The sequence below is a fragment of the Phaseolus vulgaris genome, chromosome 10 (assembly GCF_051622355.1).
Source record: "Phaseolus vulgaris cultivar YP4 chromosome 10, ASM5162235v1, whole genome shotgun sequence".
In the NCBI taxonomy this organism is placed as follows: Eukaryota; Viridiplantae; Streptophyta; class Magnoliopsida; order Fabales; family Fabaceae; genus Phaseolus; species Phaseolus vulgaris.
Window position 1 is genome coordinate 43,587,925 of NC_143507.1, and position 22,835 is coordinate 43,610,759.

Sequence of the window (22,835 nt, forward strand, 5' to 3'; positions counted from 1 at the left end):
TAAATCTATATGTTTTAAATAGTATAAAGTCAAACTTTTTTTAACCAAATAAGTTTTTTAACTGCTATAATTTTTTTTAATTTGTTCTATAAAATAGTCTTAATTTGTGGGGGAAAAGAAAATCTAACCTAACTTAGTATAATAATAATTCTCTTTCAAAAAGTCTTGATTTCATTACCACTTGCGGTTGTGGGTTATAGAATCAATCAATTGATCATAATGTGTCCATGGAAGATTTTGAAATTTTGTTGCAATGACAGCTTCATTCATACATTTTCTCAAAACTCCTCAAAATCATGCCTTGAAGATATTTAATTGTATAGTTATTTTTTTAAAATAATTATTGTTTTAATATTCAAGTCTATATTTTTTCTCTCAAATGTACTCTTGTTTAGTTTTACTTCAAGGTTTTTTTATATAAGAAAGAAATGGTAGGTTTTTCTTCTTCTAATGATATACTACCATTTTTAAAATATATTAGTTACCAATTATTTTACATTATTAATTTATTATAAAGCCTAATAACAAAATACAGTTTATTTTTCTTAGAATTTGATTATTTATTAAGGTAGTATTCATTGCTTAAAGAAAAAGTTAATAACAATAAGTGTTTATGGTAGAATAGAGATATTCACAAGTGAGTTATAAGTAAATTTACATAAAAGACTAAAATACTTTTTTCAATCTAAAAGTCTTAAAATAATGATTTTGTGGTTTTTTTATATGTTTTTTTTGTTTAATATGAATCATATTTAAATTCCTAAAAATTGTGGATTAGAACTACTTTATAATCATCCCCTTGAAGATGAAATTCAAAGAGACTTAGAATACGATTTTCAGTTTAAAGTCGTTTCATTTGCGAAAGAACTACACTTCTTTCATTAAAAAACCATGATTCCCTCATGCTTTTCTATATTTTTTTTCTTTTTATAATATATTTCATATAATAATTTGGATTTTGAATAGTTGAGAGGTTATAATTCATTATAATATTTAACATAAGTTTTAAAAAAAACCACTTTATATATAAATACAAATAAACTAATTATGTTTTATTTCAAATTGAAACACTGTTAAAAAAAAAAAAATCAAATACTTGTCAATTCTTAGAATAACTTCAGCTATAAATTAGAAAAACAAATCCTTTATGTAAATTTCCCTCGATTATAAGGTAAAAAAATTCTGGTTGGCTTCTATGCATGGGAAACAGTGTGACATAACAGTGAAGAAGAAGAAGAAGATTCAAGAGTTGAAACAGTGAATGTTAAGTGAAAGAGAAGAAAAGAATGAGTGAAGAAGATGCTCCAAAGCTATATACCAACAAGCCTCGAAAAGGTTATTTTCTATCTCTCTCTTTTTTTTTTCGTTAAGAAAAAAATTGTGGAAAATCAAATCAAATATCTAATTTTGATTCAAGCTTTCTATGTCTTTGGTAACAGCGCAACTGAAGCACCTTCGAGGACAACAGAAATCGAACGATTTCTCCTCGCCGGCGGCGATGGGGACACATGGCCAGGCTGCTGCTCCACCGCCGCCGCCGCCGCCAAGGGAACCGTTTGTTCGGCGCTATAAATTTGTTTGGCCTATACTTTTGGCTGTGAATCTCGGTGTCGGAGGTAACTTTTTCTTGAACCCAATGACCAAAAGATCGTTTTTTTCGTTTGAATGTTTTGACCCTTGTTGATCATGTGGGAATTTATGAGATGGGGTTTCTTTCTTTGGATTGGATATGGCTTTTACCCTGAATGAATCATGTAAGCTTAATTTGTTTTTTCTGGTTTAATCTTTGGTTGTTACTTATTATTGATCATGGGGTGGGAGGAAAACATACTTTTTCTTTGGGGTTTGGGATTTCATGGGTTGGAATATTTGTTTTCATTTGTGGACACATGAGGGAGGCTAAATTCACACCTTGAGTTATTGCTGGATTTGGCCTACCAGTGTTTATTTTGCTCCTCTTATATGCTGAATACTCCCTGAAAATAAATTTTGATTTCGGACGAGGTGGGTTGGATGGTACTACATTAAGCTGTGTTTCACTTTGACATGTTTGTTCATGAGTTTGGTGAGTGAGAAGATCATAACATCATAAGGGTGGCGACTTCTTAGGGAGGATGGGTATAATGATCTTCGTTTTCTGCAGTACAATGTTTGCTTCTTAGGATGAGTGGGAAGCCAGTGAGATCATAAGTTAAAAAAAAGCTTGGATCTGGTCATGACCAACAAAATAAATAAAAATCAAGAAATAGCATGATTAGAATGGAAAGCTTTGACTTTATGTCTGAGGATGGTTATTTTATGAAAGGCCAAAAAAGAGGCTACCTTGTGCCTTTATTGCTACGATGCATGCTTGGTTGTTATATTCTTAATAAATGATAGTTGTGGTTGTTAAAAACATTATTTCTAAGATCAGTGTGCTAGTTTCCTATCATTGTAACTTTTATGTTGCATTTGCAACTGATGGTTTTGTGGTCTTGACAATTATTATAATTTTCTTTATATTGATTCATTGAATCAAGGTTTGACAAACAATAATAATCAAGGTGATAACGTGATCATTTTTTAGACTGTATATTGGGCAACAGCATTCTGTAATCATTTTAATTTCATAATTATGGATACATCATCCTATGTACAGTTTTGCAAAAGATCAATAGCTTTATGTTTTTTAAATTTCACTAAAATATTTGTTCAAACAAAACTATAGTATTTGCCTCGGATCTTATGGAAGATGATTGATTGGCGTGTGTTTCCAATCTAAGCTTAGTGAGAAACAAGATGTGCGAGCACTTTATCCTATGCATGATTTAGTTAATAAGATAGAGTATAAAAGGTTTAAAAATCCAAGGCATGCAAAATACACAGTTCTTCTATTGTTTTTTTCCATATACTTGCTAGCACTTCATATTCTGATAGCTTACTAGTACAAATTTCCCTTACCAACCTAAGTAGAAAAATGTGTCGATGAATCTTGTAACTAGTTTAATGATAACAATTGGATTATCAGTTAAGGATTCACATAACTGTACAGTGTACTGAAAATTTATTTTCACACTTATCTAATACATTTAACACGAGCCATTCAATATATTTTGAACGAGTAACTACTCTGCTCTGCTACCATGTTATTTTTTCAGTCTATTAATTTTGTTCATGTTTTCTTTTTTGTGATCCTAAATCTAGTATGTCTGAATGAATTTCTATTGTTTAAAACATGTCTTGTTCTCGTTGCTAGACTGATGATTGTCTAACTCTGTAGCTTACTTGTTTTTGGGGACTAAGAAGAAAGATATTGGTGAAGAGGAGGAACAAGATGTAAGTCCCGTCTCAACTAAAGATGCTACCCCTCATGGAGTCGAGATGTCCGTGTCCACGCCACCTATTACAAATCCTGTGATCAAACGAGAACCAATTCCAGAAAATCAACAACGTGAGCTCTTGAAATGGATATTGGAAGAGAAGAGGAAGATCAAGCCAAAAGATGCTGAGGAGAAACAAAAGATTGATGAAGAGAAAGCTCTGATTAAAAATCTTATTCGATCAAAATCCATCCCAAGTGTCTAATTTGTGTTCCTTTTATCTTTATCAGCAGGGAAAAAAAGTTATTGATTTGAATGTACCTGAATTGATTCATCCAATGCTTTTCTTTTGTTTACTTTGTTGATGGGTTTTAGATTATACATTTGTTGAGGCTTCCTGAAATCCTAAACTGTCATTTGTAAAATTTTGGATGTGGCTCATTGGTTCCTTTTGTTCTTTCAATAGTACAAGTTGACGGCCTTTCATGTACAATGGCAGTGTTCTTTTTACCTATGGATGTCAATTGAGTTTTCAATATATTTATTGGTTTTGTGTGTGAATAGAGCCAGATTTGAGTTAGAGCCAGCACATGGCTAGTGCAGAGGCCGGTGGGTAGTTTTGCTAAGGTAATTTAAAACATCAAGATGAGGATACTAATTAAATTTTCCAAAAAACAACGATTTTTTTTTATTGAATTTGTATTTATGTATTTAAATCTGGGCATATAAGACAGCATGGATCAGATTACTACAAAGTAGTTGTTGGAAGAAACAATTTCTATCAGAATCTTAAATCTCCACCTTATAAATAGAAAGGGTGGCATGTTTTCCAAGTAATATCTATGGTGTGCTGGTCTATAATTTCACGAGTAAAACTTTGAACTGTTGGATCTTTCTCTATCATGAATTCATCATCTCCCTATAATATATCATTGGTCATTTTCCAATTTCCAATCCAAGAATGCTTATTCTCCATGTTTGTTTTGGGGTGCTGAATTGCATATTCACCATGTTGAGGTTTGAGAATAGTGAATAGAGATTCACATGGGCTTAGTGTAAACATGCTCAATTTCCCAAAAGGATGTGGACACAGATGGCACTGTGCAGACTGGCAGGGTTCCCACAACATGCATGCAAAGCAAGCCTCCACCACGAAGCCAACCACTAAAATACTATAAGTTATGTTCTCAACTACTAGTTTTTCTTTTCTTTTGAGAAAAGAATTGCCTTTTTTGTAGTTGATGGTCCAAGCTCCTCAAACTCCAAGAGAATATACAATAGTATGTATGAATTTGATTCTGGGATTCTCACTGATTTGGTGTAATAGTTAAATAAAATTCAGAACAGCGCCGAATAACTCATTTGCCAAAATGATATTAAAGTATGAACGTTGAATTGGTTTCCCTTTAAAACCAGGCCATTGTGATTGTGATAATGATAATGATAATAATAATAATATAAAAAACAAAAAACAGCATAATTGTTGACTGCAGTCAAAGAGAGAGTTACGAAAGCTTAATCAAAGTTGGGTAGGCATGCATATGAAATAATAAACTTGGAGAAGAGGTGGTTTATCTTTAAATACAATCTTTCATGAAACTTTGCCACTCTCATTCCTGCTTGGTCAATTAAAGGAATGTACCTTCACTGGCCAATACATTTAAAAGTGACAGAAATGTGGGGATAGGACAAGTATTTTTATATGGTAGAGAAAGAAAAGGGTATGTGGCCTCTAGCATATAATAAGAGAAAGGAAGGAAATGATGATAACGTGAGAGGTTGGAGAAGAGCATGGAATGAAGAAAATGTTGAAGAGAGAGAGAGAGAGAGTAGTTTTGAGGCGAGGTGATGATGATGGAGGAATGTGGTTGGACTTATTGAGTTTCACATGAAGGCACGAGGTCATCCAACTGCTACTGCCAAAGGAAAAGGAAGGGGGGACGCCATAATCCAATGTGCTACACCAACAATCATGCCCTTCTGTGGGGACTTCTTTTATTCTATAATGTGAAACCAAATCATAAACTAAGCAAAACCAGACATGCATTATCAGTTCAAATTTCACGTTCTCAACATATAATAAAAAGTCTTATATATTCTCCAACTTTACTGTTTTTGACAATTCTTTTTGAGACTGTATTTGATATATATATTATGATAGATAGTGTGTATTTCTTGGAATTTGGGATAGATAATAAGCTACTGATTTGAGAGACATTCCAGAGCCTCATAGCAAAACTATTGACCCAGTTCAGTCCAAAGGACACAGGTAGCACTAAAATTCCTTGTGCCTTGAGAATATAATAATAATAATTCAACATTGTGCTTTTGTTAATGTATACATGAATATTTATATTCCCCTAACACAAAAAGTTAGCTAAGACTTCACAAAATCTCTCTCCTTCTCCCTCTTCTTGCACGCGTACACACACATGCACACTGAAATATTTCATAAAGAAAAACGTGGTTATGGCCGTGGCCACCATATGATTATGCATATTTAAGCCAAAGCTAGAAGTATTATAGAGTGTGTGAGAAAATAATGGACAACATTTGGATTGTTTCTGTGACAGTGTTTCTCTTATGCACTGTGATCTTCCTCTACAGGAAAAGGCTTAGCCTCATGCTCAAATCAAAATATAGAAGTAAACTTCCATTAGGGACTCTTGGATGGCCTTTTATAGGTGAAACCATTGAGTTTGTTTCTTGTGCTTACTCTGATCGCCCTGAGAGCTTCATGGACAAGCGACGCAGCATGTAAGTTCATATATGCAATCATTTTTTATGCACCACTTTATTTAAGCATGCACTTCAATTCACCTTCATTACAACTTAGCTTAGGTTCTTCCATGCCATCACATATCAAAGTTTGATACTTCTAAAGAAAGGCCATCTGGGTTGTAAAAGTCTCATCATTTCTTGGTTTTCTACACAAAGTTGAATCTATAAATTCATGTTGTTTTCAATAAGATTTGGCGTGTTGCAACTTGTAGGTATGGCAAGGTGTTTAAGTCACACATATTTGGAAGCCCCACAATTGTTTCCACGGATGCTGATGTGAATAAGTTTATACTGCAAAGTGATGCAAAAGTTTTTGTTCCTTCATATCCCAAGTCTCTTACTCAGTTGATGGGGGAGTCTTCTATTTTGCTTATCAATGGAAGCCTTCAGAGGAGAATACATGGACTTATTGGAGCTTTCTTCAAATCTCAACAGCTAAAGGCTCAGATCACCAGAGATATGCAAAAGTATGTCCAAGAATCAATGGCTAGTTGGAAAGAGGACTGCCCCATATACATACAAGACGAAACAAAAAAGGTTAGCTCTGTAGTTTCCTTCTCTTCTCTCCGACTGAAGGGGTGTATGAGTGTTCGTACGTGTGTGTTTATGCAAAACCTTGTCTTCTCTCCCCCCCCCCCCCCCCACGTGGTGTAGAGGTCAGAATCTTGCTTCAAAGTTTGCTCACGGTGACTTCTTGAGAATAGTTCCATCAGACACAAGATAAAACAAAAGATGCTGCTTCTCTTTAATCTATATTTGGCATCTTGTTACATGTTAAGTTGTTTATATCAAAGCATCCACCCCTCCAAAGTTGTATGATAAAGTCACCACACTTTCTCCTTACGTTTATGTATGAGTTACTGAAGTAATAATTGGTGATGGAGCTACTTGTGTTTCAAGATCATATAATTATAAAGCGAAAATCCTAGTTATCTTTATGGGGTTCATAATCATTTTGTACCAATCATGCTACATTGAAATTGAGATTATTATAATTTACTCTTTTCAAAGATACCAACAGGTAACAATTACTTCTTTTCTGTCCCCAGATTGCTTTTCATGTACTAGTCAAAGCATTGATTAGTTTGGATCCAGGAGAAGAAATGGATCTTCTGAAGAAACATTTTCAGGAATTTATCTCTGGCCTCATGTCTCTACCAATAAATCTACCAGGAACTAAACTTTATCAATCTTTGCAGGTAAATCCATTAGTTAGATATTTATTTCTTTTTTTACCATATATATGTCATGTCATGATCATGGGCCTGGTAATACTCACTTCACTTTTTTGGTTTTAGGCAAAAAAGAAAATGGTGAAATTAGTGCGGAGAATTATCCAAGCTAAAAGAAACAGTGGCATTTGCAGAGTTCCAAAAGATGTGGTGGATGTGCTTCTTAATGATGCAAGTGAAAAATTGACCGATGATTTAATAGCAGATAATATTATTGATATGATGATTCCTGGGGAAGACTCAGTGCCAGTTCTTATGACTCTAGCTACTAAATATCTATCAGAATGTCCTGCTGCTTTGCAGCAATTGACGGTATGCTAACTGATAAATCTCCTCTACACCAGTTATAATGAAATTCACCTACCACCAATCATAAGCACTTCTGGATTCAAAGTTATCCCATGCTGTTTTGGTCAATTAGTATTTAGTAGTTAAGCACAGGACTCCAACTCTTAGTGGCCTAGTCTAAAAGTAGGAAACCATTTTATTGTTGCTATTATGCTTCTTTCCACTATGTTACCAAAGATTTTGAATTTTTCTTGGGGACATTTGGCTAGTAATGATGGTGTGAAGTCCTTTGTACACTAGATATATATGATATGAGATCAACACATCTGCACTTAAGAAAGTCTGTGAACTAATTCCCTGATTAACTTTTGGCAAACTACTTTTATGCTCTCAGGAGGAAAATATGAAGCTTAAGAAACTTCAAGACCAGGTTGGGGAGTCCTTGTGTTGGAGCGATTACCTATCATTGCCATTTACTCAAACAGTAAGGCAACAGTGGATCCTCATCAAAAGACAAGTAAAAATATTCCATACTTTTCACTTATTGTGTTAAAATCTACTTGTGCAGGTCATCACTGAAACTCTCAGAATGGGAAATATTATAATTGGAGTAATGAGAAAGGCCTTAAGAGATGTTGAAATAAAAGGGAACTTTATACCACAAGGGTGGTGTGTGTTTGCAAATTTTAGATCAGTTCATCTAGATGAGAAGAACTATGAATGTCCATATCAATTCAATCCATGGAGGTGGCAAGTAAGAGAAATCCCCTGCTCATAATTTATTTGTTAGTTCCTTTATATTTTATTTGTATGCTATTTATTTAGCTGAAGTAATGAATTGGTGAACTTTAGGACAAAGATATGAGCAGTTGCAATTTCAGTCCTTTTGGAGGGGGACAAAGGCTTTGCCCTGGCCTTGACTTGGCCAGGCTGGAAGCTTCCATCTTCCTACACCACTTTGTCACTCAATTCAGGTAATCATTCTACACTTCACTTCTTTTCTAGTGAGTGAATAATTGTAAAAAGTCATCATGCCCAAATTTTTGACCTCTTGTTATGACATAGGAGCAAAGGCAAAATCATAACACCAGACATACAAATTTCTGTCACTCAGCGGACCAAATGGCTTTGCATGGACCCTTTTCTTTACTTTAATTTTCACTAATGATTTTCTCTTTTGAAACTAAATTTGATTGCTGAAAATTACATATTCCACATATAAATATCCTGGTGGGTCAATGTCATAAATTTCTCTTTATTGCATATGGACAAAGGAGGAATCCAACTTGTAAAGTTTACGGGGCCAGAAAGCCTTACATGCTACATCACAATTCAGAAAAGCCTCTTGATCCTAATCTTTGTTATATAATAATAATTAATGTGTTAATCAAACTTCTTATAAACCAGTGCTGACTGTGAGGGAAGCCATGGTTCTTCATGAATATATCTAAACTGTTAGTACAATGCCAGACTTGAGGATTTCAAGCATAATCATTCTGCAATTTCACACTTGCTTTAGTGACATAAAATAGACAGAAAGAATGTTATTTCATTAGATAAATACATTCAACTATTGTCTCTTGAAGTACTGTTTATTTATTTATTTTCTAGCTTGAAGCAACAATAGCTGTTATTGAGAACCAAATTATATGCATGTCTGTATTTTATATTATTCCTTAGGACTATAGGTTTTGACTTCTATTGCACCATGCTTGTATAAAGATATATATGGCCTAAAAAATGAAGATGCTAAAATGAGGAGCTATTGGTGGTCAAATCATGTTAGGTTGACAAAAGCCTTTGTTGATATTACTCAGTCAAGCAGCCTAATGATTTAGGCTTTGCTAGGTCTGCATAATGTGCAATCCAATAGTGCATTTTATGCTTTTCTTTTCTAACATTTTTGAACTCTTAAATTTTCTTTGCTTAGTTTGTTTCAAACATGTTCATGGCATGCAATGATAATTAGAGTTCCTAATATCCAATGTTTTTACATGCAGATGGCATGCTGAAGCAGATGCAATAGTGAACTTCCCCACAGTAAGAATGAAAAGGAGGATGCCTGTGATGGTAAGGAGAGTGGAATCTTAGGTTGGCCAAAAAGTGTGGAAAACCACTTCTACCAAAGGATAAAGAAGAAGCAGTGTATGAAAAATAGAAAATCTGAAAGAACAGAACAAGGGGGAGGGGGGACCAGAAAGATTGGCTAATGTGGACACACGTGTGGTGAACTGCATAAGCTTTTTTTGTCTCCTTGAATTAGTCTTCCACATAAAGACAATGGAAAGTTTCATCTTGAGGGACCCTTAAATTAGGTAGTATTTACTTTTCACCAATTTTTCTTTCTCATTTTACCTAGTGTGGTAGGAAAATAAAGGTTGATTGTAAGGGAGAGCACTTTTATCTTGTTTTTGAATCAGAGTTTCTTTTGTGTATCATTTTTCCCTTTCTCTTGCCCACTTCTTTGTTCTTTCTCCTTTTTCTTCTTTCTTGGGAAGGATTGAATAAGGTGAATAATTGACTCAAAAGATAATCCTTTGAGTTTAAGGGTCCCATAAATTAATCTTATTCTTAGAACAACTTGCTGAAGTTCCTCTTTAAAATATAGATTTATTCATACTTTAGACCGAGATGATTGAAGAGGGAAACAAAAGTGACTAATGTACACAAGATCCATCACCCTTTAGTTTGAATAATGATGTGAAGCATCTAAACAACAAAAAAAGGCACTAAAATCATTTTGGATCTAAGATTCTTGATCCTCCATCAACTCCAACTGGTTTTTGTGCAAACCTTTTTATAATATATGAAACCAACATATATTCATTGAACATTGTTTTTCCTTCGAGACAACAGTTTTATGTTATGGAATCATGTTGTTCATCTTATCTTTATCATAACTCTCACTTGCATTTCTCACTTCATATTCCTTTGGTTAGAATAACTTGATTTCGATGTCTCTTAATAAGCATAATCATGCACAATGGGGTGATATGAATACTGAAAATATAAAGTGTTATCCACAAGTACTTGTTATTTTATATAGAAGTATCTAATACCATTTACTTATTTATTACTCCCCTTATTGACTTATTATTAATAACGAAAAGTTTTCATTTTTTTTTTACTTTTTGTCCTTTAAACTGTTTTTAAAAAAATTAAAATGATTAAAAGTTATCATTTAAGTGTTTTTTTATTAAACAGGATGTATCTCCTATAGTACAATAATATTTATTTGTATGAATTTTAAGTTAATTTAAATAAATAAATGACTGTATAAGTAATGTAGAATTCAAAAGATAAGTAAATTTGAAAATTTATGTTTTAATGTTTTTGAATCTGTTATCTTTTTGGGTAATCACTTGGTTCATACTGTGAGAATAAATAATAATGTTTAAAATATAAGTTGATGTTTAAAATGAAAATAGGATTAAAAAAAAATAAAATTTATTAAAGTTGAGACTTGAGGGGAGAAAGTAGAATTCTCAATATAAAGTAAACATTCAAAACAATTAATAATTTGGATTCTCAGAAAATGTAAAAAATAATTACTAAACTGTTGTGAAACCCACCCACTATAAAAAAAAAAAAAAAGAGAATGGAATAAATGAGTGTTCTAAAAGGGTAATAGAAAAAGGTCAAGTTTAGGTGAGATAAAACTTTTTACTCATGAACTAACAAAATTAAATTATTTGTTATTTAAGTTAAGGCTTTTTTTTTATGTCCATTCATTATTATTTAAAAAATTGCTTCCAAGTATGCAAAAAAGTTATTGATGTTTAATGTCTTGAGATTATGTAGATGTTAACTTATTTAAATATTAAACTTGTTTCATCAATGTCACATGTCTATCATATAAACCACATTACTAAGATGGAATTAAAACCATTTTTTAAAAAAAAAAATACTAATACAAGAGAATGCACTTGAATTAGATTTCAAAATCCAACCAAATTTCAAGAAAAACTTTGTATTTGTTGATTTCTTATAAAAGTATGGGCTAACATTTTTTTATAGAAACTAAAACTTTACCAATAAACACACTATATTATAAGAAAATTTAATTATGTTTTTAGAAAATCATTTTAATTTTTCAAACTTTTTAAAATACTGCAATTTAAATTTCTAAATACTAAATTTAAAAGACTGAACTATTTTTTCAAAATTATTTTTAATCCCTATACAGAAAACTTGAGAGTAAAGCTTTTGTTCTCACATTTAAGAATCCAAAATGAGTTTTTTTAAAGAAAATAAATTGGAAGGGTAAAACCAAACTTACTCAAATTTCAAGAAATAAAATCATAATTAAAACCCTTTTACTTTGTATACTTCAAATGTTTTCTCTACAAATAAATTTTGTACACAGCACAAAAAGGAGGTGTAAAGGAAGCTGATCAAAGCAAACCCTAATTTGGTTCCATTTAATCGGTTTACTGGTTTGTATCAGATTTTGAACACCCTTTTGTGTTGAACCTCTTCCATGATTCTCTCTTTGGAGGTGGACTCGACATTCAGATGGTGGAATCTACTTCTCAGAACAGCAACAGCTGGTGCCACAAAACAAGCTTCCACTCCTCAATGTTTATGATTGCCATTAATTTGCCAGTGAGAATCATCAACTTCGGTGTTGAAAATGAAACTGGTAAACAGTGTGCTGATGTCCCTGGCCAGAGAACAAACAACAATGAAATCCATGAACTCAGTCCCATCCATGCAATGCAAACCTCCTAAATGATTAAAATATATATTTCTATAAATTTCAAATAAATGTAAGGGTTAACATTGACATTATAAAGCATCGATTCATCAAAATTCTCCCCTGCATTTGGTTTGTTTTTGTTTTCATTTTCAGTTTATATGTTTTTACTAATTACAAAAGTCCCAACTTATTTTCACTTTATTTCCTGGTTTGAAGAATCTGCAAAGGGAATAACGAATAGGGAAACAATTATAATGGAAAAAGATATTTGTGAAAGAGATAAAGCAAGGAAACTAATTAATTACGCCAGATGAGGAAGAGTCATGTGCTTCAAGAGTGTTGGGTGTCGAGTGACAAAGGCCTTCCATTCTTCTTTGCTTATTTTATCATCTCTATCAGCATCGGCCTCTTGAAATGTCTGACATTTTTTTAAAAGAAAAGCTACATAAAGGATCGAAACTAAAATCAACAGAGGGAAAAACACTTTCCTGCAAACAATTACCTTATCAATAATGGCATCAAGAGCTTCATCTTCCAGGTCCATCCCATATTCTGACAAAATGGCAACAACCATTTGCCTAACCTGGAAAGAGTCGTAGGTTAACAAAACATTTACAACTGTTAATAAACTAAGAACAATAGGAGGAAACGTATTACATAAAATAGCAGACATCCTGATGGTTATTTTGAGTTTTATTCATTCATCAGTGGACGTTAGATTGCCATAGACTTGACAAACAGAAACCATCACCACCACTTTTCTTTGTTGAACTTGTCAAATAAAATTGGTATTGCACCAAGGGAATTCCAGTGCAATATTATTCTATGATAACAAAAATATATTTAAGCCGATATCATATTGATAACCTGGACATGCCAAGATACTCACTTCTTCTTGCTCAATATATCCAGTCTGTCTCAAGTCATACAGTTTAAAAGAAACTACAAGCAAACCAATAAAAAAAAGTTATCATTTTTATGAATATTTACAGTATAAAATAGATAATGTAAAAACACAAATGCAAAGCTCTTGCCGAAGACTTACAGTCAATTTTCTTTTCCGGAGGAGTACAAGGATGAAAGATATTGAGAGCATGCACAAACTCCTCAAATTCTATAACACCATTTCTTTTTTCATCGAAAACATCAAACACCTAGAAAATTTTGTAATCATTAAAATGAACTCAAACACACAATTCAAAGAGGAAAAACAGCAGCAAACAACAGAACTTTCAGAAAAACAAGTAACCATGACATTTTTTTAAGGGAGTGAAATGGGGAGAACACCTGATACTATTGGCTATCTCGTATAAGGTCAACAATGTAAAATTAGATATTTAAACACCAGAAATACGGTTGTCTATCATACACCTTTCAATATCTCTATCACACACATCTACGATCTTTCAAAGAGTTTTAACCTAATGACAAGCAAAGCTAGAAAATAATATCAATTTATCATAGCAATTTAAGACTTTCGTCAGTGTTAACAATCATTTACAAAAGGAGGAAATGACTGGGAAGTAAGAAACTACAAAAGGAATGATACAAAAACACATTATAGTTGTTGATCACGCATCACATAACATAATAGACTAGAAAAAGCATCTTTAGGTCTAAAACCGTCTGTAATGTTTCACAGGGGATTATGAAGGAGACTTGGAAGGAAAATAAAGAGTAGAAAGATGGATATATGGAGCTATGAATATTGTCATTTATTTTCCAGCTGAAATTTGTATTGAGGCAGCAGCATTCTATTTGCCAGTATATATATATAAAAAAAAACACATCGAGCATCGATTAACCATGTTACTATGTTAGGGAAACAAACTGGAGCGAAGTTAGTATATAGCAACAGGCTATGAAGTTTTTTGTTCACGACTTATAAGGGATGAAAATTATTAAACTAGAAAAATACCGAGTTAGTAGTTGCGTGAACAAAAACAAAGAGGTTTATGCATTAGGAAAACATTTCCACCCTGATTTCCATATGCCACAGGAAATCAAAGGGTATGAGCTATAGTTTGGTCCCCTGAAAGCTGTTTTCTTTGCAAATCAAAGTTGGATTTTGACAAAAATTACAGCCTCTCTTCCATCAAAATCCACTGGTTCCTCACCTCCAAACCAAGTAACACTAGGTCTGAAACAAATCAAGTAAGCAGAAAAGAAAAAAAAAACAGTTGTGAAAATGCTTATACCCTGTCAAGGAAAAGATTCTCCCCAGTTGTGGTCTTCAACAGTGCCAATGTGAGTTCTTCCTTCACACAACAAACAACCAAGAGTTAAAATTAAGATAAACAAAAATGGACAAACTTAGGATCAAAGAGACATTGATCCCCAAATCCCAATCTAGCTACCTACCTACCTACCTTGTGGATGAGGCCATCGTCAATGATAGAGCTACTCAACTTCTTGAACAACTCATGCAAAGCCTCAATCTCATTAACAGTAACTGCCACACACAAATCACGAACTTCAAACCACCATTTTCTTAGCAAAACGAACAAAAACAGCAGAAAACGAAATTAAAAGAAAAAAAATACGAACACGGAGAGTCCTTGGCGAGAGCGAGAATGTCGTTGAAGGTAGCAGAAGAGGGCTTCTTGTTCTTTGCCGGAGAATGGAAATCGAAGCAACCAGTTAAGCTGAAAACCAAAGCTTCAACAATTCCGATGAGCGGAATGCACACCGCACACAGCGTCTCTCCGAACGTCAAGCCCGATCTCTGACACCAATCAATCGCAAACTCATAATTCGTTTACACGATAATCAAACACAGATCAAAATCGGTAGTTCAAAAAAATTGTGTTACCAGAGATACACGCGTCTCTTGAAACTCCATTTCATCTTCCAAAACTTTTCGCAGAATTAGAATCAGAATTCAAATATCTATGAATTATCACAGTATTTATCCGTTCAAAAATTTTTAATTGTCATAAATTTTAAATGTTTATTTATTACTATTTTTTTTAAATGACGTGTCGATATTTGATACTCATATTGTGAGACATCCATGAAGTGTCTAATTAAAAAAGTATTTGTTGAATTTTTGACAATTTTAATATGGTTCTAACACAATTTTAAAAAGAAAATATACATTAATTTTTTAAAAACTCAAACTTATTGTATAATTTTTATTATTATTATAAAAATAAGAAACAAACGAAAAACATTTTTCTGCTCCAAAAAATAATCTGAAATATACTTGTGCACATAAATCTTTATTGTCAATTTATATATTCATAATTATATAATATATAGATTTGTGTCCTTGTCTACTACATTTTATATATTATATGTATCTTCGTAGTGTCGTATATATGTGCATAGTATAAAACACCAAAATATTAATACTAATCATCATAAAACCTCAATGTTAAAATAAGACCACCAAAGGGATAATTAACTATTTATTAGTGATTAATTATGAACTATTAATTAAATTAGTGACTGGGTTTTATCCATGTGCAATAAGCACTTGACAGAAACCTAAATTGTGACGTGGGGTTGTCGTTGTCATCATGTTTGGTACAAATAGTTCTTTATTCAAAGAATAATAACAGTTCCAAAATTTTCTTATTTATTAGGGATTTTTACTAATTGGTGCAATTTTATATGAAAATTGTTTTGTCTTAATTATCTTATCTTTTGCAGATAATTTGACGTGTTAATGACTAATAATATGAATGTACATGTGGAAAGTGTAACGTTTTTTAATTATCATTAATCATACAATAAATATTGTAAAAATCATATGACTTTTTTAATAATTTTGTATACAGTAAAAAATATTTAATATTTCATTAATGTTATAAAATAGCAATCCATAGGAATTTTTTTTTCCAAAATAACAAGACTTAGTTGATGCAGATGTGAAATAAGTTATTTAAAGGTCAATGATTAGTGGAGGACCATTAATTAGTCTCTTCATTAATCATTAAGATTGTTTAAGGTTGATGCTTTCTGACTCAGCTGCAATTCTGGTTTCACACGCCAAAGCAGAAAAATATATTTTTTTTAAATGATTTATAATTCATGTTTAATACCTTCTAGCTACTATTTTCCTACTTTTTATATGGTAAAATTTGGTTTTAAAAGAAAAATTTGGTTTTCATTAATCAAAAGTATGATTACTAATAAATACACTAACTATTTTAATTGTTATCTTCCCCTAAGAGAGGTATTTTTGTTGTTGTCATTCCTAAATACACTCAAAAAATATCTAAAGTTAAAAATATGATCATCTTTTAAATTCTGAAGCAAGTAAACAAGAAACGTATACGTCTTTTAAGTCATGAAAGTAATTTGTGTACTTAATTAAGCAATAAAGAAAACACCAATAATACAATTTAGAATTTTAAGAAATAATATCCATTGAGTTATCTTTATTGCTTATATTCACACTCTACAATTTAAAATATATAGATGATTATGATAGAAAATTAGTGAAAATATTGAAAAGAAAGATTTAAACAATATTTTGAGATCAGTTGAAAAAAATCAATAGAAAAGTAGCAAAGATAAAATACAAATAGTTATATTTTTAAGGACTTAAAAAATTATATTTGGATTTTAATTTTATTTTGAAGAAAAATATATAATTAAGTGAGAAATTATTATTAACTTAATTTCAAACTCATTTTAACTTAATGGAAGTTAATCGTGTTAATCATATAGTAATGATATCTTAATACCCATTTCATCTATTTAACACTTCAAACAAATAGAAATTTTTTTGACAACTATGTGATGAATTTAAAAATAAATATATATAATAAAGGATAAATTTATAATTAAATGATATGAAAAATATTAAAATAATAGTAGTAAAAAGTTGTATTTATTATAATATAATATTTTATTATAAAAACAGCTGTAGAGTAATTGTTTTTTGGAAAATGATAGTGTGACAACTCAAAGAGTTGTATACAACCCTGATGTGATAGGTTTAGAAGTAAATATATATAGTAAAGGGTAAATTTGTAATTAAATGATATAAAAAAATATTAAAATAATAGTATTGGAAGTTGTAATATGGTTGTATAAAAAAATGTGGTTGTCATTGCTCGTTGTTTTTTATGGTTAAAAGTGTCTGGTTAAAAGTGTCTGAAGAAACTTTATTCTAATGATATATGCATCATTACTTGTACATTTTACAAACAAATGAACCTATGACAAGCATTTGTGGTTAACACCAACTCATGTACAAGGCTGAACAAGGCTTCTGTTTTTTGTTTTCATATTTATTAGAACACTAGTTTGTTTGTGTTCTCAGAACTCAAACTTACATCTAAGTGGTGAAGATAGGGGGCAATATTTTGGACCTTTTGCCTTTGACAAGAGAATTTGTATCAGGGAAATGAACTCCATCAGTGAGGTCCTTCACATACCCTTCTGGTGTTACTCTCACAGGGTAACTCACAAGGTGCACACCTTCCATGTCTCTAATTTCCTCACTGCTGTACATTTCCCACATTTCATCTCCTATTGATCTCATTCTCTCCACACATTCCAATCTCTCTGGCTCCAACAACACTTCATCAACACTCATTGTGTGCTCATACCACAGAGACATTCTATATGCTTGAATATCATCTAGGCTCATTTGGGGGTTATCATCAACTCCATCTTGAGACTGGTAGCATCCTATTGCAATCTCAGTGTCCCTTTCTCCATCCATCGATCTTTGGTTCACATTAGCTGATCCTATCAATATGTATAGGTCGTCCACTAGTGCCACATGCAATGAAACAATATCAGTAAAACTTAGATCCCAATTCAACAAACACTTCAATTACTTAGATGTTTTTCCTTTTATGTATACAATGTGCAAATGTCAATCCAAATAAGCACTTGTGCATTCTATATGTGATTGTTCATTTTAAAAAAATTTCTCTCGTCTTGGGTTACTTTCAAAGTTCTTTCTGCTGGTTTTTCCTTTTCAGATTGGTGTCTTGATCCTTTGGTTTGTATGTTTTCGATTCAAAACAAATTATTTTGTGGTAGATTGGGTTGGTGATTTCTTCTACGATTTGTGAGGGGTTGTTGTTATTGTTTGGATTGGTGTGAGCTTTCTGTTCAAGATGTATAAGGGTTAAACCACCGTGAAGTGATTCATATTTATTTATTTTTTCTTGCTGATAAAAAAATATAAACAGTGCAAATATAAAATAGTTAGATGTCTAACCAGCACGTGACTAGAAAAATTATATCAGAAGCATATGTTGAAAATGGTGTAGTAGAGATGACTTCAAAAAGTTGAGACTTACAAGTCAATTAATGACCCTTGTCTTTACATATCTAAAAGGACAAAACTTAACACAATTTCATAAATGTTTTCAGTGTTGCTCTTCTTCAATGCAGAACTAAAGTTTCTTTTGGTTAATTTATGTTGATCTTTACTGCAAATTTTAAGCATGTGGATTGTAACAGTGAAAACTCCAATCAAATATGTAAAGAAAAGACCAAAAAAATCACAAAGAAAATTATAACTGAAGAATGGTTCAATATGTTTACCTATCATGAACTTGGAGTGAACATAAACCATGAATCTCCTATTCTTTTGAGCATTCCAGTATTGTGTTTCAGGTTTGGGTGAATCTAGAGGAAGATACTCCCCTGGTCCCTTCTGCTCTCTGTTTGCAAGACAGAAGAAATTCAAGTAGTCTCTAGGGTGTCCTGGTTGTCTACTTTCTTGTAATGCTTCTCCAATCAACCTATACATCATTGCCATTGTTTCTCTAGTCCAATGCAGTATATCTTGAACAGGTTCACTTTCAGGCTCTCCTTCTGGCCACATTGGTATGACTATGTACACAGCAAATCTCTCCTTTGCCTTAATCTTGCTTACCACCTTCAGTGCAATTTCAATGGGAATCAGATTAGTGCAGCCACAGTGCCTATCTTTCTTCCACCAATGGCATCCCCCAATGAAATATTGGCTTTCAATGTATATAAACCTTTCAGCACGCCTAATTGCTTCAACATAAGCTTCATGGATGCTCCTCTCCACAGTTGACTTTGTAGACAACTCACCAACTGAGATATGGTCAATTGACCTGTATATTTGAACTTTCCAATTCCTCTCCGTAGGAGTGCTTGAGCTTGTTCTAGGCATAAGATTTGCCAAGGTGCTAGAAGGGATTAGAAAAGAAGGATCACATTGCTTTGTCCATCTTTGCTCAAAATTTGTCAACACATCCCAAGCAGCCTCACCAGTAACACAGGCATGAGCATCATGCCAAGGTGCTCTTGGTCCTCCTTTGTTGAGGCTAGCTTCTTCAATGCTTGTTTGGTAGAAGTCATAGCAATGAGATTCCCTCATGAGTGTTTGAAACAATGAATGCTGCTCTGTGTCATATCTTCCATCACACAAATCCAACCCTCCCACAAAGCTCATAAGCTCTCTGTCATCAACAGATTTTGGTGCTTTTGTGTCCACTGTTATAGTCTTCTGATGGTGAGCAAAGAGTGTGGGGAACATATGGTGTAATCTTGGACACTTTCTGCATATCACTTTTGTGTGGTTGAAAAAGGCAAAAGCTTCCTCATCTTGGTTGTTCAATTCACCTTTGTTCTTGACAAAGGGTAAAGATGTTTCATCATCCCAAAGCATAACCCTCACAGCCACTCCTTCCTCTGCCTTCTTCTTTAATAGGTCACCTAACTTAACTCCTCTGGCATGTGGGATTTCTGTGTGAGGATCTCTAACCTGCCAATGAGCATATTAGCTTCTAAAACAAAATGTATATCAATGTGAGGATCCTCTCATTTACATGATGCCATGTTCAAATTTTGTGACTCTCTCCCCATAAATACTAAATAAGGCCTTACCTATAAAAATACTCACAAATTATTTACCAACAAATTCTTAAGTCAACAATGAAATTTGAACTCACATCATCATTGGATGAGTTTTATCCTTACTAACTTGACCAACTTGCCATATAAGTTTAAAAGTCATGTAAGAGTTTAGCACAAGAAGATCCATTACACTCTAAAAGAAAAAGCATGAAAGGACATTTCATTACCAGAACCATCATGGGATTGAAGAACCAGCCTGCAATATAAACTAAGTACTTTGCACCCTCAATGGCTTTATAGACATCCTCCCATAGCTTATTTGGAGCTCCACATAGATCAAAGGGAGGTTGAAAAGCTGAAGAATGGTGAGCATCATGATAAAGTTTAACCTGACAATTGGACCTTAGTGGGAAACTAGCCTCCTTCAGCCCTTGAAATTCCCAGTCATTGCTCAACATCTTTGCCCAACTTGGTTCCAAATCTGCTGGCTTGAACCATAACATAAACTTCAATTTAAGTTTTGGGTTTGGTTTTCCATTATCCATGAGGAGAGGGAATAACCCGTTGATCAAACCTCCCTTCTTCAATAGCTGCTGAGCCTGAATATGGAACTTCCCCAATATGGAAGAACGTGATGTTTTCAGTGTAATGGTGATGCATGAATCAGCTGGATGAGCACATTGAATCTGAAAGGTTTGGTTCCACACACGGTTGCTTTCTTCACTTGTTTCTGCAAACTTCTGGTTGTCTATCTTTATAGTCACATAAGCAGGCTTTCCATTTGTACATAAGCACTGAAAACAAGAAAAACACTGAAAACAAAACAGAAAATTTATAAGAACAATGCAGAATTTTCTTAGTACCTGTATGCACACTGAACACTTATATATGTTTTTTTTATTATCAAAGAATAAATAAAATAAAATGATGTACTTCTGGATGTCCGAACCCTTATACAAATAATCCCAACACAAGTTTTTTATCCTCCAACCAGCTATGGATCCCATAAACATTACAATACATCAACCACATTAACATACCATAACAAAAGTACATTAATATACAATTACATCAACTCTATGAAAGAACAAATTCTCAAGACAAAACAAAAAGTCCAACAGCTAAACTCAGTCTTTGTCAACAAACAAAAGTAAACCAAACACTCAATATGAACACTTATATATGTACACAGCTGAAATAACATTTGTGTAAATGTATGTGTTAGTGGAACTTACTTTGAAGGGAAGTAAAGGTGAGTAAGGTGAGGCATTGAAGATGGTAGCTTCAATTGTTCCATGGAGGAGCTTAGGAGTTTCCTCCACAACTGTAATACTTAAATTATTCATAAGAAAGAAAGAGACAGAGAACTATGGAGTTTGGTTTAACATACGATGGATTTCATGCCAATTTTCAACAACTAATTGTTATGTTACATTTATATAGGTGAGTGAGTTTACTATTGCAGATGAAGAAACAAAGGGAACCTTGGAATGTAATTGAAAGTGGGAAAACTTGTCAAACTTTGCATTTATGTAGACACAATCCAAGCTTCAAGTATTTGCCATCACAAGTTTTAGCTTGAAGCTAAGTTTCTTGAACCAAAATCTAAATTTACCGTAATCAGAAAGCAGTTAAGTACACAACAAAATACAGTTATCCATTGTTCTTAGAACATTGACTGCATCATATAGTGATCAATCAACAGATATGTGATTAGGAAAATTCACATAAACATTTACACATCAAATGGATAAGTTGGTGGTGAAGGGTCTAGTGGAAGTGACACTCTGTTAACAGAATGATTCTAGAGTTCAAGGAACTTGGAGAAAAAGAAAGTGAAGTTTGTCCTTATGTCATATCACCATGCTTTGGCATATATCTACCACAGGCCAAAGAAACTGAGTTGCATGTATATTACGTATTGTCTGTGGGTTGTTAGAAGGAAACATAACATGGGTCTGTTTAGCATTACCTAACGCATAAGCTACTTCAAAATTAAAGAATTAATCACAAGTTAAAAACTATGCTCAAAAGCTGGATTCATTCCATTAGAACTCCATAAAAGTTGAATTTCTGATTTTACTCTTAATAAATAAACATGTATTATGAATTATGTATTTCAGAATGTATTTTCAGATAAAAAAATATATTCTAGAATGTACAATACAGAATACATTTCCTAATCTAGAAATCTGAAATATGCATTTCCAAATAAGAAAATACATTCTGAATATGCATTGCGAAATATATTAATACATTTTGAATTTAAATTTCAAAATATAAAAAAAAAAGTTTAAAATAAATTTTGGATCGTACTTGAAATATTTTTGGATCATCACCCCATCCAGAATTGTGTTTATAAATCTGAATTGGGGATGTTTTTAACATTTTACCATCACATGGGGTACAACTTCAAACAATGGGGGTACAGAAGGAAATGGCCTTGTTAAAGATATTAACTCTCTGTCCAAGTCCAACCTTCATAGCCATATCTACCTAAAGCCTACTATGTTTTTCTTTTTTAATTTTAGGGTGTTTCTCTATGCACCCCTAACAAATGATTTCCCTATACCAATAGTTCTTTTAGTTTATAAAACAGTCTCTAATATAATCAAATAGTAACTAATTATTTTGGTCTCTAAAATTAATTTTTATTTAATAATTTTTTTTTATAATATCTTTAATCTTCGATTTCAAAATTTCCAATCACCTATTATAAAAAATACCTATAAG

The 22,835-nt window shown here is 32.6% G+C and overlaps 4 protein-coding genes across 14 annotated transcripts; 2 read left to right on the plus strand and 2 right to left on the minus strand.

The window, feature by feature from the left end:
- Positions 1-953: 953 nt before the first annotated feature.
- LOC137818695 (WAS/WASL-interacting family protein) lies at positions 954-3,792 on the plus strand. Its single transcript, XM_068622259.2, has 3 exons — positions 954-1,335; positions 1,440-1,616; positions 3,260-3,792. Exons 1-3 carry the CDS (start codon positions 1,287-1,289, stop codon positions 3,562-3,564), a joined length of 531 nt encoding a protein of 176 aa, XP_068478360.2. The 5' UTR covers positions 954-1,286; the 3' UTR covers positions 3,565-3,792.
- A 1,845-nt stretch (positions 3,793-5,637) lies between these two features.
- Positions 5,638-10,035, plus strand: CYP90D1 (cytochrome P450, family 90, subfamily D, polypeptide 1). The gene is made up of 8 exons (XM_068621622.2): positions 5,638-6,056; positions 6,293-6,617; positions 7,130-7,279; positions 7,379-7,624; positions 7,995-8,084; positions 8,169-8,354; positions 8,453-8,574; positions 9,601-10,035. Exons 1-8 carry the CDS (start codon positions 5,842-5,844, stop codon positions 9,689-9,691), a joined length of 1,425 nt encoding a protein of 474 aa, XP_068477723.2. The 5' UTR covers positions 5,638-5,841; the 3' UTR covers positions 9,692-10,035.
- Positions 10,036-11,884: 1,849 nt separating this feature from the next.
- On the minus strand, positions 11,885-15,270 carry LOC137818296 (calcineurin B-like protein 10). 10 transcript variants are annotated; one of them, XR_016516226.1, is made up of 9 exons: positions 15,112-15,252; positions 14,847-15,024; positions 14,669-14,751; positions 14,498-14,557; positions 13,345-13,453; positions 13,189-13,241; positions 12,802-12,877; positions 12,605-12,717; positions 11,885-12,263 (listed from the first exon to the last, which is right to left on the minus strand). XR_016516226.1 is itself a non-coding variant. In XM_068621623.2 (9 exons), the coding sequence occupies exons 1-9, from the start codon at positions 15,139-15,141 to the stop codon at positions 12,176-12,178; spliced, it is 795 nt and encodes a 264-aa protein (XP_068477724.2). In that variant the 5' UTR covers positions 15,142-15,270; the 3' UTR covers positions 11,885-12,175. The 10 variants fall into 10 exon arrangements, 5 of the variants coding, with proteins under 5 accessions (XP_068477724.2, XP_068477725.2, XP_090152441.1 ...); XR_011082053.2 differs by having other exon boundaries at positions 13,167-13,241; XR_016516228.1 differs by having other exon boundaries at positions 12,802-12,882; positions 13,167-13,241.
- Positions 15,271-17,392: 2,122 nt separating this feature from the next.
- LOC137818294 (phospholipase D alpha 4) lies at positions 17,393-21,514 on the minus strand. Of its 2 annotated transcripts, none has more exons than XM_068621620.2 (4): positions 21,338-21,514; positions 20,330-20,896; positions 18,816-20,010; positions 17,393-18,029 (listed from the first exon to the last, which is right to left on the minus strand). In XM_068621620.2, the coding sequence occupies exons 1-4, from the start codon at positions 21,446-21,448 to the stop codon at positions 17,590-17,592; spliced, it is 2,313 nt and encodes a 770-aa protein (XP_068477721.2). In that variant the 5' UTR covers positions 21,449-21,514; the 3' UTR covers positions 17,393-17,589. The 2 variants fall into 2 exon arrangements, with proteins under 2 accessions (XP_068477721.2, XP_068477720.2); XM_068621619.2 differs by having other exon boundaries at positions 20,330-20,914.
- Positions 21,515-22,835: the final 1,321 nt, after the last annotated feature.